Below are 20,434 nucleotides of genomic sequence, written 5' to 3'. Positions count from 1 at the left end.
CAACGGGTTTATAGGTGATTAAGATTAAGATTAAGAAAGACGGGGCACGATTTTAGGCCCGGGGTCTGAATTATATAATTACATAGGAACGAGGAGGGGGGGGGGAGTGTAATTAGACAGAGGAGGCTGGAGTGCGAGGGGCAAAATTGTTTTAAAATGAGGAAAATTGGAAATAAAAAATGAATTGTATTTAAAACTAAAAATAAGAATGTTAAAAGTCGTCTTTCATTAACTCGGCATTTATGCAAGTTAGGATTAATTTAATCTTTAAGTTCTCTACGTGAACACTTAGCAATATGAGGAACCATTTTGTATTTTAAACTTATAAGAAGATATCAATGTAACTTAGAAATGTCCTCCATTTTTTTATATTAATTTCAATACTAGCTTAATAGCCTTATTTTAACGTAAATTAATTCTCATTTTGCGATACTAATTTGAGGAAATATTTTTTGGAGTAGAATTATTGCATTTTAGGAGAAGTTAGAACTGAATTTCAATTGTGGGCTCGGATTTTTGCAAAAAGGAAAATTAACCTGAAAAGTTGATGTGACGTCTCCCAGCTCCTCAAACCTGTATATTTATAATAAACTTCATCCATATAATCATGCAACCAGATTCTCAAGATTTAGAACATTTTGCAAAAATATTGCCAAAAGAAAACGCTGGAAAACGGGTTTGGTACAAATATGTAAACATGCCCAGATTTCTAAATGAGATAAGCATATAGGAAATGATAAATAAATGTAATGAGTCATTATATTGTTAACATTTTCTCCCGTCCAAATCTTTTGTATGAATTTGCATTATCTTATTTTACGCTCAAACCACCAACCCCCCTTTGCATGTCTCGCCAGCCCCCCTCCTGTGAGTCCTACCCTCCTTTCCTCCTACCCTCCTACCCTCCTACCCTCCTTTTATGTTTTATTTCAAATTCATAATATTTTCTAAAGGCGCGGTTGTTTCCACCAACTAATCAATCTTGTACCAAAATAGTTCAGTATTAAATATTAATATATTTAGGACAATATAGATCTACAGATAGACATGAACAGATATAGATAAACAGACAGACAAGTGAACCAATCATCGACTGTAGTAGTTATTAGTTAGACATTTAGCCAGCCAGCTATCCATTTCATTTAGGCCACCGTCAACTAAGGTTTCGTTGTGTACTACAGTGATATGTATTACAGTGACCGAAGAAATAGTGGGGTTTAGGGGAGAGTGAGATAGATAGGCATTTAGACATTCAGACAGAGAAGCATCTTAACAGATAGATGTCCAGACAGATAGACAAATGAAAATATACTTAGATATGTAGATAGTTAGACAAAACGACGAATATTATAGAAATAGACGTAAAATCATAAATGAACCACTAACTGCAAATTAAGTAAAATATTGAGAATACACGGAAACAACTTTTCTTTTCATTTTAATGCGTAAAGCTTCAATTCTCACGAGTTGTACGCCCCCCCCTCTCTACCCTTTGCCCCCTTCCCAAATTTTCATTGTCACCTCTCTCTTGTATTGAGTAATTAAAGGGGTTGAAAATCCTTATCTCACGATGATTTTTCTGCAGACTTCGGTTTCTGAAGAAACCTGTAGAACCTTGCGTATTTTCTTAGTGTCACATGACTCCACCGTGTTGGACGAATTCAAAAGATATTGTTCTAAAATCTAGATAACTTCGGTTCAATGTCACAGTGTATTATAGGGTATTTGTATAATTTTAAAATCGGAAAATAAATATTTTAAAACTTTTTTTTCACGCTGTGCCCTGAAGGAACAATTTGAACTGCAGTAAAAGAATAAATTTAGCAAATTTTAAATTTTCTTTAAATATTCACGCTTAGAGCTACCAACAGTATAAGATAGATTGCATTGCACGAATTTTATTTTTATTTATGTTTCTCTTTGTTTGTTTTTAATCAACTGATCCTCCTACTCCTACTCCTACATCTACTCCTACTCCTACTCCTACTCCTACTCCTACTACTACTCCTTGTCCTACTCCTACTCCTACTCCTACTCCTACTCCTACTCCTACTCCTATTCCTACTCCTACTCCTACTCCTGTTCCTATCCCTATTCCTACTCCTACTCCTACTCCTACTCCTAGTCCTACTCCGACTTCTCTACTCCTACTCCTACTCCTACTCCTACTCCTACTCCTACTCCTACTCCTACTCCTACTCCTACTCCTACTCCTACTCCAATTCCTACTCGATCTCACTTTTTTGAAGACATTAAAAATTATCAAAAATTGGTTAAAAGATTCCCTCTAAACCCTATTTACTAGGGCACATATCCATATTTCTTTACAGAATTTAAGGAGCTATAAAACCCCCAAACTCAATCTATTTGGAGTCACTTGGCACAGGATAGAATTCATACAGTATGTTGGTTTAGAAATTAAAAAAGTACTATTTTGTACAGACAATGAGGGGAGACCGTTTCCTTAATTACTCATAAATATAATTATTTTCCCACGCTTCTGATTTATTTCCCCCTTCCCCCCCCTCGACCTGGTTCCTTCCGGGGGAAAGTTAAAAATTCACTTTTCCCCAGGCTAAAGAGTATTTTGCTTAAATGTATACTGTGTACAAGATATTGAAAGAAATTTTACTGATAGTTGTTTGATAACATTTTACAAACTAACTTAATTCTTAATTTTTAGAAAATCCGTGAACACAAAGCACGAATGGGGTATTCGTGAGATTTCTGTAAAGAAACAAAAATTCGAATAAAAAAATGAAATTTCTTTTTTTGCGACCCCGAGAAATTATAAGGGAAAAATGACACCAAATTTCTTCATCTACTCTTAAATATTTTCGTGATCTAGACTGTTGTAATTATCCAATACACGTCCTGTCTTTTAGTATCCTTGTAAGGTAAGAATCCTTGTGAATTAGGATACAGAGTGTCTCAAAAAATTTGGGCTAAAAATATTGTAGATTTGTAGAACGTGTTTTCTTGTACAGTTATCATTAATAAAGATTATTATATTTTTCGTATAAATTTTTTGGGACATCACATATTTGTGAGATAAGGCTTTTATCCATCCTGCATTTGAGACTGGAATCACCTTGACTCTCAACCTAACTCTAATCATTCCAAGCTTCAATTTCCTCTCCGGGGGTTGACGGAGCGATACTAGGATATAGTAAACTCAGGGTATACTAGGATACAGTAAACTCATGGTATACTAGGATACAGTAAACTCAAGGTATACGAGGATACAGTAAACTCAGGGTATACTAGGATACAGTAAACTCAGGGTATACTAGGATACAGTAAACTCAAGGTATACTAGGATAAAGTAAACTGAGGGTATACTAGGATATAGTAAACTCAGGGTATACTAGGATATAGTAAACTCAGAGTATACTAGGACACAGTAAACTCAGGGTATACTAGGATATAGTAAACTATACTAGGATACAGTAAACTCATGGTATACTAGGATACAGTAAACTTGGGTTTATTAGAGTACATCAAAGTTAAAGAGAATTGTTGTTTGTTTATTGTTATGTCCGATCATACCTCATGAACCCCTTGACTAATTTGATACTTTTTTACTTGGAAACTTGGTAGAATCACAGAAATGTTCTTAGTCTGGTTTAAAATTCTAGGTTGAGTGGGTTAACTTGCACAGAGAATTTTTTTCCAAGCTAAGCTGGGTTCCCAAACTATGGTGTAGGTATTTGATATTTCAAATATGTACATATAATATATCAAGCATGACTCTTTTTTTTACTATTTTTCTGAACATTTTCAAAATGGCGTGGAGTGTTAATCAAGAGAACAAATATTCTACGAAAAGAAAGATTATTTTTGCAAAATATTTGCGCTCGTAAAATGTTCACTTTTAACACAGTGCTAAAATTATATTTCGGATTTGCGCAAAACTCTTGTTACGGAATTGCGCAAAACTTGAGTTTCGCAAAAGCGGAATAGGGCAATTTTGCGCGAAATGACTTTTGCGAATGATTGCGCAAATTGTTGTTTTTTCGCGCAAAATTGATGCGCAAAGAAAGAAAAATATTGCGTTTTGTTCCGCAAAAATTGCGCAAAAGTTTTGCGAATGGAAACCCTAAATATGAGGCATTCATTTATTAACGTAAGAATTGCCGTATCTTATTTAACAGGCCAAAGACGATTTTTAAGCCGTCTCGTGGGACACCCGTCTCTCATCTTCATGTTTCGTGGGACACCCTGTAGGTTTTGAACTTTTGCTTGAAAAATCCTAAGAAAGATGGGGGGGTGTTATTTTCTCCCATCAATTTTAGAATTTTAATTTGAATGACAGGTTTTTGGAAACAAGTTGACTCCATTGCATCCACAGGAAGTATTTAAGTATTTAAGTAATCTTAATAATTGAGAAATGGACAACGTTCATGTTTTCAAGTTTCTCAAGCTTTTTATTCATCATAATTGAGTTCTCAGTTTGCCCGTCACGACTCTTCACTTCGGTACTAAAGTCCGGTTTAGTTAATCCCGGTTTAAGTTTGAATACTTTAGTTGAGATCAGTTTTTACATAACCAAATCTGGTTTCTGGTCTCTGGTTTCTGGTTTCTGGTCTCTGGTCCCTGGTTTCTGGTCTCTGGACTCTAGTCTCTGGTCTCTGGTCTCTGGTCTCTGGCCTCTGATTTCTTGTCTCTGAAATCAGATTTCTGGTCTCTAATCACTCGTCTCTGGTCTCTGATCTCCATTCTTCGGTCTCCAGTCTTCGGTCTCTAGTCTCTGGTATCTAGTCTCTGCGCACTGGACCTCTCTGGTCTCTTGTCTTTGGTCTCTGGACTCTGATCTCTGGTATTTGGTCTAAGGTCTCTGACATCTGGTTTCTGGCCTCTAATCCCCGGTATCTGGTCCCTGGTCTCTGGTCTCTGATCTCTAGACTCTGATCTGAATGTTTAGTTCCTATTTGTATATTTACAACAACAATTACCGAGATTTGAAAATAACAATTATCTAAAGAGTTGAAATCATCTTGATGACTGGAAGTTGTTAAAATAATTTGATAATTTGAATAATTGTAAACATAAATCAAGATGGAGCTACTATAATGTTAAACACCAGATTTGTTAAAAATATTCGGAATTGTTTATTTCAAATCTTTAAGAGCTTTCCACAATTTTTCCACTTTCAATTATGTTTATTTTAAATTCTCTTTCTTTATAAATCTGATATTTTTACATTGGTGTTAGCATTCAGGGGAAAGATAAGAGAAAAAAAGAAAGGAGATGGGGGGAGAATGGATATGAGGATGAAGGAAATAAAGGGGGAGGGGAAGACGGAGAATAAGGAAAATAAGGGGTAGAAAATAAGGACATAGGGCTTTGGCCGGGTCGCTGAAGCAAAAGAGGATAGTGTTAGCATGTTCTAGCCGCAGCGCCCGACCCCCTATCCCATCCTAACCTCAGCACTCAGCCATCATTTCAGCCTAAGTCGCCTCAGAAGGCCTAACCTAACCTTTAGAAAGTTATCGTTGGGAAATTCCGTATTTGGGAAGTTGCCACTTGGGAGATTCAATCTTGGGAAGTCACCCTTGGGAAAATACTTTACTTCATGAGTCTAGGGTTTATATGAGGGTATAAAGAAAGAGTAGGAGGGTTAGGTTAAAATTTATGACTTAAAAATATCCTTTACACATATTATTGACAAATTAACAATAAACATTTTTTTTATAGTAGGGTTGAAAATGATATTTATTCTCCAGTCCTAGTTGTTGGAGTGATCTGGTTCGACCTTTGCATGTCATTTCTCGTGTAGATGTTTCGTCAATGTTTCGTCAATCTGTGCATATATATCAAACCAAGCTCTTAGCTCAACCTCATCATGCAAATCCGAGAATCCGTTGGGACATCGCACAGTGGGCTTTTAAGGACATTACAAAGTGGGCTCTTCATCAGGACATTGCACAGTGGGCTCTTCATCGGGACATTGCACAGTGGGCCTCTCATCGGGTCATTGCACAGTGGGCTCTTCATCGGGACATTGCACAGTGGGCTCTTCATCGGGACATTGCACAATGGGCTCTTCATCGGGACATTGCACAGTGGGCTCTTCATCAGGACATTGCACAGTAGGCTCTTCATTAGGATATTGCACTGTGGGCTTCTAAGGACATTACACAGTGGGCTCTTCATCAGGACATTGCACAATGGGCTCTTCATCAGGACATTGCACATTGGGCTCTTAATCGGGACATTGCACAGTAGGCTCTTCATAGAAACATTGCACAGTTGCTCTTCATTGTGACATTGCACAGTAGGCTCTTCATCAGGACATTGCACAGTTGCTCTTCATCAGGACATTGCACAGTGGGCTCTTCATCAGGACATTGCACAGTTGCTCTTCATTGGGACATTGCGCAGTGGGCTCTCCATCAAGACATTGCACAGAGGGCTCTTCTTTGGGACATTGCACAGTGGGATCAAAGATTTATCCTAATTTTAAATATTTAATTTGTCTTGTGCAAAAATCTTGCATCTCCCATATTACTCCATGTAGTGTGCATTGCAGGGTTAACATTTGAAAAAAAATCAAGATTACTTTTCGTTAATTCTTTGAAAATCAGACTCGATACAATGAGATAACCATTCGACACTTCTAGAAACTAGAGCATTGTAACTAGTATAATGTTACGTTGGCTAGGGGGTGTTTTATCGTAATTTCAAAGGAAACCGTTGTGAATTATTAACTTCTGTCTTTAAATCGAATATTTTGACTTTCCTTTAATCTATATAATATAACAAGACATTCGTATATATATATGTTGCCTTTAGCCGGCCAAACGGCTGGACCGATTGGGTTGAAATTTTTTGTGGACACTCATGGGTTGCCAGGGGGTGTCATAGGCTAAACAAATTCGAAAGTTTTTTATCAACATTTTTTTACATATTCAAAAATATTTCCACGGACAACTCCGGGCCCTTCAGCTAGTATTTATTAAATCACGAATCTTTAAATCGAAATCCAATATATTGTTGATTACGATGAAAACAATTAAAAAATCATAATTTTTCACAATAGCTTGACAAATTGAAATTTGAAAGGATTGAAAAGTAAAATTTATTAATATGAATCTGTCCAATCATCTGCGCTTAAAAACAAAAGAAAGAAAAGTATCATTTTAGTTTCTACAATGATAACATGAAATTTGTATTCAAATCATCATTTCCAATCGTACTTTAAGTCAAATAAAAGACAAGTAAGAAAATCTGATCTAAAAACATGTCTGTCTACTCCTACTCCTTCTCTTCCCTCCTAAGTTTAATTCTACAAAAGGGTGTTCAGAGATTTTTATCTTTTTTAAGAAAAAAATGTAAAATTATTTTAATGTTTTTGAAATATATTCTTGAAATACTATTGAATAAGTCTCCCGTACAACAGTGGAATCAAGTTCCTTTTCCACAGTTTTATGGCTTTCACTTCTAATACCATTTTATCCTAAAGAAAGCAATTACGTAGATGAACATTGAACATATATATGTATAATGCACAGACTGAATTTTTAACACAGATTTGACAGGAATGTGTTCAATGTTTTGGAGTATTATCAAAAGCAGATTTTTGCAGATTACAAATAAGAAAATTTAGGAGAAAAGAAATTTAACAATTTTTCGTCGAAAAATACAAAAGTAAAGAAATAAAGAAATTAATTCATAATTTAAATTTTAATCAATTTTTGTGTAAACCTTTAAAAAATGCTTTCAAAATTTTGACAAAGGAAATGATTTTTTGACACAAATTCTGATTTTCTAACCCTTTGATTTTCGCAACCCAATGTCGTAGACCTTAAATATTTTAATCTACGAATTCTGTTAGATCAAGATATCAAAGTATATAATATCAAAGGCTTACATCATTAGGTTGCAAAGATATAGGGATGATAAAATTTGAGTTTGTGGCAAAGACTCAATTCCTTTAGGGCTTACTTTTTTGAACCACCTGTCTGTGTGAAAGGCCTGTTTTGTGCCTAAAACCCCGCCTACACACTTCACTAGCTGTTCATGATGTAACCACTCAGCCCTCCAGGCATTCAAGCCACTTCTAATATAGAAAACCTAGGTATATTTAAATTATTACTGACAGATCTTATGAAAATCAGTGCAAAAGTGTAATATTAATGGAGCAAGGTTAGAGTAAATATGAATAAAATAACATTATTTAGCTTAATCATTGATTTAAACATTTTTGCATTTGTATACAATTTTTACACATTTTTTACAAATTCTTACATCATTTTACAGAAAGCTTGTAAATTTTTGAACGCTCTATTAAATCATAAACCCAGTATATACGTGTTCTACAATATACATGAGTACTATTATATACAATAACATTAACATAATAAACCTATTGACTATTGAAATGTATTGAGAGAAACTTGAACGATGAATGGAACAGTAGCGCAAACGAAAATATTATCATAAAAGAAAAATTAACTTTCTCTCTTCTGTTTACAGTTATGCAACGTTAAATGTATCATGCACCAAAGTACTCATCATAGAATCACTTTTTACCCTGCAACCTTTATATGTTAAATATGATCTTCTCCGTATATTATACAATATATTTTATTTAACATTTTATACTCCAAAACAATGATTTAAAGCGTTTAAAATGTTTTATGGGGCTAATAAAAACAATTTTTATCAAATTCGTGGTCATCCTACACAATACTTTTAATATTGATTCTGTTTATCTATCTATCCATCTATCTATGTATCTATATCTATATTTATATCTATCTATCTATTTCAGGCATGTAAACTGTTGATAAAATGAAGAAAAGAAAATTACACCAAGATGAGGTGAAAACAGACAGACAAACATACAAACAGACACATGTATAGAGACAAACTTACAGATTTATAGACACACTTGGCACATTTATAAACAAACAAACTAACAAACAAACAGACACCAAAATAGACAAACAGACAAATGTATAAACACACACAAACAGATTTATAGGTACCCAGACGCATTTATAGACAAATAGACAAATATATAGACAAACAGGCACATCTTGGACTGTGACACCGTCACAACCATAGATTAACAGACAATCAGACAAAGAGCAATTAACAGATTGACAGATTTCCAATTGCCCAATATTTACAAACCGATATAAAACTATACAAATATACACACCTTTAAACAAACAAACACGTAATTGCAATCCTTTGCTGAAATAAATAATTTAAATATTTTTATTAAGCTAAATTCAGTTTTTTTTCTAAATCTGGTCACACGCAATTTATTTATTTGGCTTTTCTGCCATTAAGATTTAAATAAATGTTCGCATTAAAACCTACGCAGAACTGCGTAGCACGCCTACGCAATAATCCATAAAATAAGATGACTATACCGTATAATAATTTAATTTTATCTTTATTTTTATCATTATTACCTAGCCCCCCCCCCTGGTTGGCATCAAATAAATCTGTCAAAATAAGGTTCTTTTTTCTGTTAAAACTTGAAAACTATTGTTTGTGAAACATGGCAGGATTGGATGACCAAAATTGGTGGAATTTCAGCAGTTTCTAGGCTTAAAAGGGCTGGCAGATAACTTGTGTGGGGGTTTACTTGCAAATATTTTTATACGTTTTAGCACGTTTCATGGGGGGTCTGATTTATATGTACTACAATCCGTACATATTGCGGTATTTATATATAAGATATTATAAAGAAAATAAGTCAAGAAAGGACAAAACTAAAAAAATTAAACTGGGTTTAGGCCGAACTTTTGCAACAAGCGACCCATTTTTAATATGTGCGATTCTATACTTTATACTGCTTAAAATAGAGTACTGCAAAAATGCCAACAATGGGTAAAAAGTTTGAATTGTTAAGAACTCCCTTGAACTATTTAGTCTGAAAAGATTGCGTGTCTCCTAAATTGAACTATTTAAAGAATGATTATGTCGAATTTTATCAATAAAAGGTTAGATTGAAAAAGAGGAATTATCGCTGTGTTTAACTTCCTGCAAATCAATGTAAATATTTGATAAACTCAGGGGGAACCAGAAAATTAAAATAGAATTTTAGAAATATTAATTTTCAATACGCCATTTTTTCATCGTGCTTCATAATAATTTCGCTGATTTTGTGATTACATAATTAACGCCACATTTTTTTAATTACAACTTGCCATAAACCTTTCCTGGTGTCATGTGTGATGTGATATCTATCTATCTATCTATCTATCTATCTATCTATCTATCTATCTATCTATCTATCTATCTATCTATCTATCTATCTATATATCTATCTATCTATCTATCTATCTATCTATCTATCTATCTATCTATCTATCTATCTATATATCTATATATCTATCTATCTATCTATCTATCTATCTATCTATCTATCTACTATCTATCTATCTATCTATCTATCTATCTATCTATCTATCTATCTATCTATCTATCTAACGATACTCCGGATATTCCCTGTTGACGGGATTAAGTGCTCGGAGCTAGGAGCGACCAACAGGACCAAGTATGGAAATATCATTCAAAACGTTTTTTATCTTTTAAAACATCAAATACCGATCTAACAACACCCTAAATGTCCAACGTAAGCCTATGCCCTCCAAAGACCCCAAAACCCTCCGTTATTCCTGGGAAAGTAGAAGATGATGCCCTAAAAAGGACTGCTGGAGTTCAAAATCCCTTAAATTGAATCTTTAAAAGCTAGATATGTCAGAATGGAAGAATAGACCGGGAAAGGAAGGGAGAAGGATGGGATAAGAGAAGAAGGAAGGTTTAGGAAAAAAGGAAGGAAGAAGAGACAGGGAAAGGAAGGAGAAGGAAGTTTTAAGAAAAAAGGAAGGAAGAAGAGACAGGGAAAGGACGAAGAGCAGAAGTAAGAAAGAACTAAGCTGGGGAAGGGAGAAGAATGAGATAAAGAGAAGAAATAAGAACAGAAAGGGAATGTAAGGAGAAGGATTGGATGAAGAAAAGAAGTAAGAAAGGAATAAGCAGGGAAGGGAAAGGAAGGGAGAAAGATGGGACGAAGAGAAGAACTAAGAACTAAGAAAGGAATAAGAAAGGAAAGGGAAAGGAAGATAGAAGGATTGGATTCACCGACAAAGGGTCAAACGACCCAGGGTCAAACGACAAAGGGTCAAACGACACAGGGTCAAACGACACTTGTCGTTTGACCCTGTGTCGTTTGACCCTTTGTCGTTTGACCCTGGGTCGTTTGACCCTTTGTCGGTGAATCAAGGATTGAAGGGAGAAAAAACTAAGAAAGGACTAAGCAGAGGAAGGGAAAGGAAGGGAAAAGGATGGGATGCAGAGAAGATAAAGAAAGGACTAAGAAAGGAAAGGGAAAGGAAGGTAGAAGGATGGAATAAAAAGAATAAGTAAGAAAGGACTAAGAAAGGGCCGGGAAAGGAAGGGAGAAGGATGGGATGAAGAGAAGATCTAAGAAAGGACTAAGAAGGGAAATGCGAAGGAGGAAAGGAAAAAAAGAAGGGAGAAGGAGGAAAGATAGGGGGAAAAAGTGAGAAGAGGCAGGGAAGGGAAGGGAGAAGGATTGAACAAGAAGAAAAGCTAGAGGCTAAGAGGGAATACAAAAAGTTTATATGAATGTGTCTGTGTACACACTAAATGTACACTTGCACAATTGATGTGTTTCATGTTCAATTTAAGAGTTGTCTGCCTATCCCACTGTTTTATAGGTCCCACTGTATCCTGGTTTAAATACATGTTTCCCAACTCTTTATAAATCTTGATTGTTCAGAATCATTATTATAAGATCTTTAACTGGTTTGAATACTTCCTTTAAGAACTAGGTTTAGTTAAATACAACAAACTCTCATCTTCATTACTCTTCTACTCTTCTCATGCCTGGCAGTAAAATAGGGGGGGGGGGGGATATTTTTTAGAGTATTTTAGTTAAAACGGGAGGGGAATAATAAAGTCTTTTGTTAAATAAAGTTAAACATGAAGTGTGAAAAGTTTATGGCACCAAGTAATTTCAGGATAGAGGGGGGAGGGATGTTTTATACCCCCCCCCCCTTAAGGTATGAACATCTTAACATATATAATATTTTATTCTATTCTATTCAGAATTTTATTAATTTCCATCTAATATTTTGAATATCTTAGTATTATACCGGAAAAAAAGATAGATATATTTCAATATTACAATATAAGCATAAAAATGTAATTTTGTCCTGTGAACAGCCAGGTTCTTTCTAACCATCGCTTCTTGTTTTGACTGAGAGATCATTTTGTGAACATGATACAAAAAAATCAATTCTAAAAATAAATATTTTTCTGTATTTAAAAAAAAAAAAAATGTAAAATATATATGGCTGGAGAATTCATTAATTATGTCTCACTCAATCTTCGTTGGATCATTAAAGAATGTCTACAAACCTGAAATATATAATTGATTAATATTTTTCAATTGATTATCTCAGCGAGGTTGATCAAATCAAATTCATCATATACTATCTTGAGTTGAGTTTACATATATGTATTGTGTACGCATATGATAAATAAACCGAGAATGATAGGTGACGCATTTTGACGCATTGTGCATCCTCTCTTCACTCACGTACACGTCATCCATCAGAAAACCGTACGCTTTCAAAACTTTTAGTATTCATATCTTAAAAGAACCATCAACAAATTCCATGTTTAAAGGAACAGATAACAAATTCCATGTTTAAAGGAACAGACAACAAATTCCATGTTTAAAGGAACAGACAACAAATTCCATGTTTAAAGGAAACATTAACGAATTCCATTTTTAAAGGAACCATCAACAAATTATATGTTTAAAGGAACAGCCAACAAATTCCGAGTTTAAAGGAAATGTCAACAAATTTCAAGTTTAAAGGAATAATCAACAAATTCCGAGTTTAAAGAAAATGTCAACAAATTTCAAGTTTAATGGGTTAATCAACAAATTCCAAGTTTAAAGGAAATGTCAATAAATTTCAAGTATAAAGGAACCATCAACAAATTCCAAGCTTAAAGAAACTGACAATTAATTCCAGGAAACTGTTCATTTGAATTTGGCCACAAACGATGTAAATCAGTTTTATTTAATCAAATTGAATTCAATTTTATTTATTGACACAGATTTGGCTTATTTTATAAAAACAATGAATGAATAAATTGAAAAAGCGTATGCTTATAATTTGAAAAACATTAACCATTTTTTTCTTTTGTTCACATTTTCAAGGGAGGTCTTTGTTGTTTTTCGGGTCAATGGGTCTCCCCTAAAGTGATACATGGCATCTTCTGATACCCTGACAAAACCCTAGATTCACGACTATCCATTCATCTACGCAATCTATCCTTACATCAAATTGACGCAAATATATACGCATCAAGGAAGAATGCATTCGCGTATCACAAAAAACCCAGCCCAACAATTCTTTACAGTTTTCATCCTCTTCAAATCTTCACATTGTCAGGATGACCTTCGGCCATTTTATTTTTAAAAAAAGTGTTACTAAATATATTTGACAGAAATATTTTGGAAGTTTATTATCGAATGTTCCTATCTAGTTTTTTGAATAATTTTCGGTTTTACAAAAATAAATTCAATAGAAAAACACATGATGTATTAACACAGTGGATGAAGTTGGGGGGNGTTGCTTATTTTATGAGATACATAATGAGTATGAGTGTTGATGTTGAGCGCGTTAGTTGTGCGCGCAGCGAACCCGGCAGTTCAAGTTTGGCTCTCGTGCGCTCAACATCTCTACGCGACGTGAGTTATTAAATGATTATTGTATAAACGATAAATATGTACCTCTTAAATCAACAGCCTCCCGTGTACAGCGTACTGTACATAATGTACATACATGTTGACAGTGTACAAAGTGTTGTTTACAGTGTTGATTATATGAGCGCCAGGTGTTAAAAATCGAGTGTCGACCTTGAACCCTGTAACTGTTGCCTGGTCAAGGCACTATGCCCATGATTGTGACAGGGCCTGAGGGTTTGATGTGTAGGATGTGTTATTGGTTTATTAAAACCAGTTTTTTAGACTCTTTTATGCTTGGATAGATTAGGATTACATAATATCTGAGAATTGTTCTCCAGATGTGGTTTGATCTGTGCTATTCTTGCTACCCAGAGCAACACCCAAATCATCTTGAGATAAAAACTCGTCTTTTCTGCTCCTCTCTCTCTCTCTTTCAAACCTAATCCTCTTGCAAACTTTGAAACAATCATCTCATAAATCAGGGGTGTACACTTTACAATGTGCACCGTACGTACATAGATATGTACACTGTACGTACATAGACATTTACACTGTACGTGCTTAGCCATGTACACTGTACGTACATTAAGCGATTAGTTATAATGTAGGCTAGACAAATGTACATAAAAGCTTAAAAAAAATATTTATATGTATTTTGGTTTGTTAAACTACTGAAGAATAAAACCGTCCCCATGTATACACTGCAGTACATTGTACAGTCTGAAAATACAATCAATCATATTTTTACCACCTTGCCAGTAAAATTTGAAGGATGATTCGTCAGAGCAATAACGGTACATGAGTACCATTCGGTACAGTACAATTTTAAATGAACTTTGAGTTTAGAGAGAGCCTAATATATTGCAAATATTTATTACATGGCTTACTCGTGTACATTTTCTTTTATAAACTCATTAAACTAAACACCTATCATTAACTTTGCTAATTTAGAGTATTTTAGTTAAAACGGGAGGGGAATAATAAAGTCTTTTGTTAAATAAAGTTAAACATGAAGTGTGAAAAGTTTATGGCACCAAGTAATATAAATTATCATGGTGGGTTTAATTATCAATAAAGATAACAAGGATCTTCCATCTATCTATTTTTTATCTATCTATCTATCCATCTATCTATCTATCTATCTATTTAATAAACACTCAGACCTATCTATCTATCTATAACTAATCTAATTAACTATTATCACTTTCTTTTAATTTTCCTCACCCCGTTGATTTTGACTAGTTGTAAACTAGATTTCTATTCTTAGCTTCATATCAGAGGTAATTGAACACTTGCCTCACGTAAACTAAATACAACAAACTGCATCCTGTCTGAATTTTTAAATCTGTTTATATATCTAATTTAAAATCCGTCAAGAATAGCGTATAAGACATATATATATACTTAAATATTTAAAATACAGCCCTGCACAAAAGTATAAAGAGCAAATACAAAAAAATCTACATTTAATGGGTGCAGTTAGTTTCAGGGTCTCAGGACTTCTAGTTTACTGTGGCCTCTCACTATAATTTTCAAATCCTCATATCTTTGCAATATGAGTGTGCATCAAACTTTGACTGTTTAATTTATTTAGCAGGAAATAAACTTTACATATCAATGGCGTACGTATATATCAATGGTCAGGTTGTAAAGATGAGAATAGAAAATTAGAGGTGTTTATTTCCTCTGTGTGGAAGGTAATCCCAGGAGTGGTTTTTGGTAGATAAGAATCATGTATCCAAAAAAGTTCGTCAGTAAAACAGGTGTAAAATATTAAACATTTCTATTTTACTTTAAACTATCATGATGGTCATAATTATTTTCGTCCCATATTTCTCTTTCTCATTTTTTTCAATTTCATCACTTTCATTTTCATCATTGTTTTTTTTTCTAACAGTGAGAAAAAGAAAACGCTGGGATAAGAAGACGACTTTTAAACTCAAGTTTTTACTTTAAATAGTTCAATGTACAGAATACACCTTCAGTTACAGATATATGCTGTGTAAACAGACCCATTTCAATGAATAAGTGATATAATAAGTTACTAGTAAAACTATGTGTAAAACATCAAATACACTTGAGTATTGATATGATGTCGACTTCCAATTCCATAGTTTTCTGGTTCTCACTGTATTTTCCTGCATTCCCCTTCCCTTGAATCTGTTTGAGGTTCTATGTTGTCTAACTAGATCCATTCCCCTTCCCTTGAATCTGTTTGAGGTTCTATGTTGTCTAACTAGATCTATTTAAAGATGACTCATTGATTATCTAAGTTTGGATACAGGTTTATGTTTACAGATACCAATATAATCTTTGCTAGTCTAGTACCAGGGTACACCTTGCAATTAAAGTACAAAAGTTCACTAAATTTGGTACAAATTTAGATATTTATAGCGTACTCTGCATACACTGTTATACACTGTACAATGTGCACTGAATTTAAACTACTTATTGTAAAACTGTACGATAAACACTATAAACTGTTAATTGTAAACTGTAAACTGTAAACTGTACACTATAAACTGTTAATTTTAAACTGTACACTGTAAATTGTACACTGTAAACTGTTAATTGTAAACTGTACACTGTAAACTGTACACTGTAAACTGTAGATAGATAGATAGATAGATAGACAGATAGACAGATAAAGAGACAGATAAATAGATAGATAGTTAGATATATGCATAGATAGATAGATAAATAGATAAATGTATAGAAATCTATCTAGAACTAAAGATAGATCAACATGATGATTTAAATGAACTATTATATTGAAGTATGTATGTTTGAAGATCGTAGATAGATATATATAGGTAGGTAGTTAAGTAGGTAGGGCATATAGGCTTACTTCAACATAAATTTAAGGCAACAAGGTTCAAACCAATGCATTATACCAGGGGGGGGGGCTCTATCCAAATATGAGATGGATTTAAATGCTCAAGAGATTCTAATCCGATATGCTCTATTTGTGCGTCAGCATTAACAAGTTAGTTTTGCACCATAAATACACCAGCGAAACACCAGAATACACCAGATATCTACCAGAATTATCCAAAAAACACCAAACATTGCAGATTAAAAACAAAAAACACCAGATATTCACCAAACCTATACCAAAACACCAAATATGTGCATCAGATATAATACGTATACCAGATAAACAACAGATAAGATCCACCTTTATATGCATCAGAAAAGTACCGGATTCTAAGATAAATTGATAAGACTATAGTAGAAAGACATCCATATAGATATATAGATAGATACACAATGTGTATTATGTAGATGATTAAAGATAGCTATAAAAATCCCTATTGGTTATCTTAACATCAATATTTGGCCACAAATTTGGGAATATTTACAACACTAATTTAATTTATGCTAAATAAATTAATTTTAGCATTTTTTCTAATATTCATTCTTTTATCATTTTGATCCTCTTGATCCTCTTGCTCATCTTGATCCTCTTAATCCTCTTAATCATCTTGATCATTTCAATTCGTCTGATTCTTGAATCTCTTGATCCTCTTGATCCTCTTGATACTCTTGATCCTCTTCATCATTTTAATTCTCTTGATTCTCTTGATCCTCTTATCATATTTATGCTCTTGATCCTATTGATCCTCTTGATCTTTTTTATCCTCTTTATTCTCTTAATCCTGTTATCATGTTGATCCTCTTGATCCTCTTGTTCCTCTTGATCCGCTTGATTCTCTTAATCCTCTTATTCTCTTGAATCTCTTGATCATATTGATCCTCTTGATCCTTTTTATCTTCTTGATCCTCTTGATTCTCTTAATCCTATTGCTCCCATTGATACTAATCTTGTGATTATTTCAGGTTGCATCTTCAGCATAGAACTCTTGATCCGTTCAAGAGTTTAGTTTTGCTAGTGAACAAGTTGAAGTAAGGTTGAAGCAATGATCTCTCTGTATCTTGACCCAAAACAGTTCTATCTCATATCAAAACTCAAGAAGAGGAAGCAATGCAAACTACAGTGCTTTCTCTGAGTAAGGTGAGCATTTTTTAATTCAACATTTTAAAATCTAGTTTTTGCACTTTTTTCATTTTTGCCCTTCCCCTGCATTGCCATGAAAAAGTTTGCAGAAATAAATTGCAGTTTTGTTAATGCAATGACGCAGAAAAGTAAAAAACCATTTCCGCCCACTTTGCACTGATTTCCATGGCGTTGCGTAATTTTGCAAAGGTGCAGCTGTTAAAAATATTTTTTTTTTAAATTATTGTTCGCAACATTTGGGGCCAGAAGGGGTTAGGCAATGTATTTTTACTACGTTTTGCACATATGTACAAAGTGACTAATACAACCCTATGTGTTATATCAGTGTCAATATTAACCTTAGTCTGAAGTGCAAATATTTACTTTTTTATTCATTTCCTACAGACCTTTACTAGCCGATAGTGTGCGCTGGTCACTTTTGAGCAACAGAAAAATGTTTCAATTTGTTTTGGGAGGGAAGTGCACACAAAACTGACCATTTAAAGGCAAAAATAATTTATGCACGGAAATTACGAATACAGAATACAGAATACAGAATACAGAATACAGAATACAGAATACAGAATACAGAATACCGAATACAGAATACAGAATACAGAATACAGAATACAGAATACAGAATATAGAATATAGAATACAGAACACAGAATACAGAATACAGAATACAGAATACAGAATACAGAATACAGAATACATAATAAAAATACAGAATTCAGAAAATACAAAATACAAAACAAAAATACTAGATATTTATAGAATGAAGAACACTAAATATGGAATACAGAATACTAAGTGAAAAACGCATAGTAAAATGCATATAATAGAATACAGAAAACAGATTGCAGAACAGAAATGTTAACGTAGAATACAAATTACATAAGATTGAATGCAGATTACAGAATACAAAATACTGACTACAGGATACAAAGTACAGAATACAGAATACAGAATAAAAATACAGAATACAGAATACAGAATACAGAATACAGAATACAGAATACAGAATACAGAATACAGAATACAGAATACAGAATACAGAATACAGAATACAGAATACAGAATACAGAATACAGAATACAGAATACAGAATACAGAATACAGAACACAGAATACAGAATATAGAATACAGAATACAGAATACAGAATACAGAATACAGAATACAGAATACAGAATAAAAATACAGAATTCAGAAACTACAAAATACAAAACAAAAATACTAGATATTTATAGAATGTAGAACACTAAATATGGAATACAGAATGCTAAGTGAAAAATGTAAAGTAAATGCATATAAAAGAATACAGAAAACAGATTGCAGAACAGAAATGTTAATGTAGAATACAGATTACATAAGGGTGAATGCAGATACAAAACACTGACTACAGGAGACAAAGTACAGAATACAGAATACAGAATACAGAAAACAGAATGCAGAATACAGAATACAGAATACAGATAGCAAAATTTATAATACTGAAAAGATGCTGTGAGGATGAACTTTATCATTTCTTGTGGTTTTATTACTTTGCAATTCAAAAGATTGAATTTATATGTATTTTACAATGCATTTTTGGCGGAGTTGTTATTTTCACCAGAAATATCTACTAAATAAAAAATAAGTCCTTGATCTAATTTTACTCTTAAGTTTTCCTGTAAATGACATTTAAAGAACATTAAAAGTCGATTATAAAGCTAAATTCATTAAAACAAATTTCAATTCTCTGCTATTTTGAAATAAACTTGCTTAAAGATGTAAAAAAGAAAACGCCCTAAATTGTATTACAGAGAATCAAATTCCACTTATTCAGCAATTTATTGGGTAAAGACTGTTTTACTGGCGTTAAAATCTTTTTTTTGTTTTATAGTTTATGCAATGTTTTTAATTCCTACATGGTCATCAGTGCAATGATTTTATAATTTTCAAGTTTGTTTCTTTTTTATTTAATCATTGGTTTATTTCTTTATCGAAATTTGTTCTATTCCCTGTGGGCAATGACCAATGCCCATTTCATGACCGACACCTTGAAGCGTAAACTGAGTAAATAGATTATTGGGGTTTTTGTCTCTTGAAGTCTGTATACGGGGGATTATAAAGAATCACGTCTAAGCTAATTGTTTGTTTGGTCAAGGTCACATTCCTATCTTTCTCTCTCTCGTATATTGAATTGATACTTCCTCCAGAGAATAGCTTTACAAGATGTACCAAAGAAAAAAATATTAATTATTATTTGTTTTTTTTTAAATCTTTAAAAACTTGTATTTTTTCTGAAACCACGTTTATATTGTTTTAAATGGGCCTCCAATAAAATAAATATGAACTCAATGATAAAATATTCCTGCACTTGTTTTACAATATGTTTAAAGCAAGCAATGTCAAGTTTAGTAGACATTTAATGTCGACGCCTTGATTTCATGACATCGTTTTTTTCTTCACAGGTGGACATCTGGTAAAATATTGTCTATGGTTGAACTCTGACTGTCCTGGCCGGGGTTAAAATGCAATTATTTATATTTTTGCTCGGAGCACTTCTGCGTATATATATGCGTATATATCTTACCCCGTGCATTTTATAGATGACGCATTCTTTGCGTTCTTATCCCTGTTTGTACGCACTACAATGATACAGGGTTACCCCAAAGGATGAGACTTTAAAAACGACAT

General features: G+C 33.4%; 1 protein-coding gene across 3 annotated transcripts in view; it reads left to right on the top strand.

Annotated features, from left to right (window-relative positions):
• Positions 1-20,434, top strand: part of LOC111713344 (serine/arginine repetitive matrix protein 1) — a 58,699-nt gene that overhangs the window by 16,271 nt on the left and 21,994 nt on the right. For 2 of the 3 annotated variants that reach the window (XM_023488198.1, XM_023488196.1), the window contains exons 1-2: positions 13,657-13,756; positions 17,594-17,768. In XM_023488198.1, the coding sequence (XP_023343966.1) occupies positions 17,739-17,768 (30 nt within the window). In that variant the 5' untranslated portion in view covers positions 13,657-13,756; positions 17,594-17,738. Of the gene's footprint in view, positions 1-8,776; positions 8,827-13,656; positions 13,757-17,593; positions 17,769-20,434 lie in introns of those variants that run through there. The other variant, XM_023488197.1, reaches the window with a different exon arrangement.

Source organism: Eurytemora carolleeae, unplaced genomic scaffold (genome assembly GCF_000591075.1).
Source record: "Eurytemora carolleeae unplaced genomic scaffold, Eaff_2.0 scaffold1412, whole genome shotgun sequence".
NCBI classification, from domain to species: Eukaryota; Metazoa; Arthropoda; class Copepoda; order Calanoida; family Temoridae; genus Eurytemora; species Eurytemora carolleeae.
This window is presented reverse-complemented; position numbering and strand designations above follow the sequence as displayed.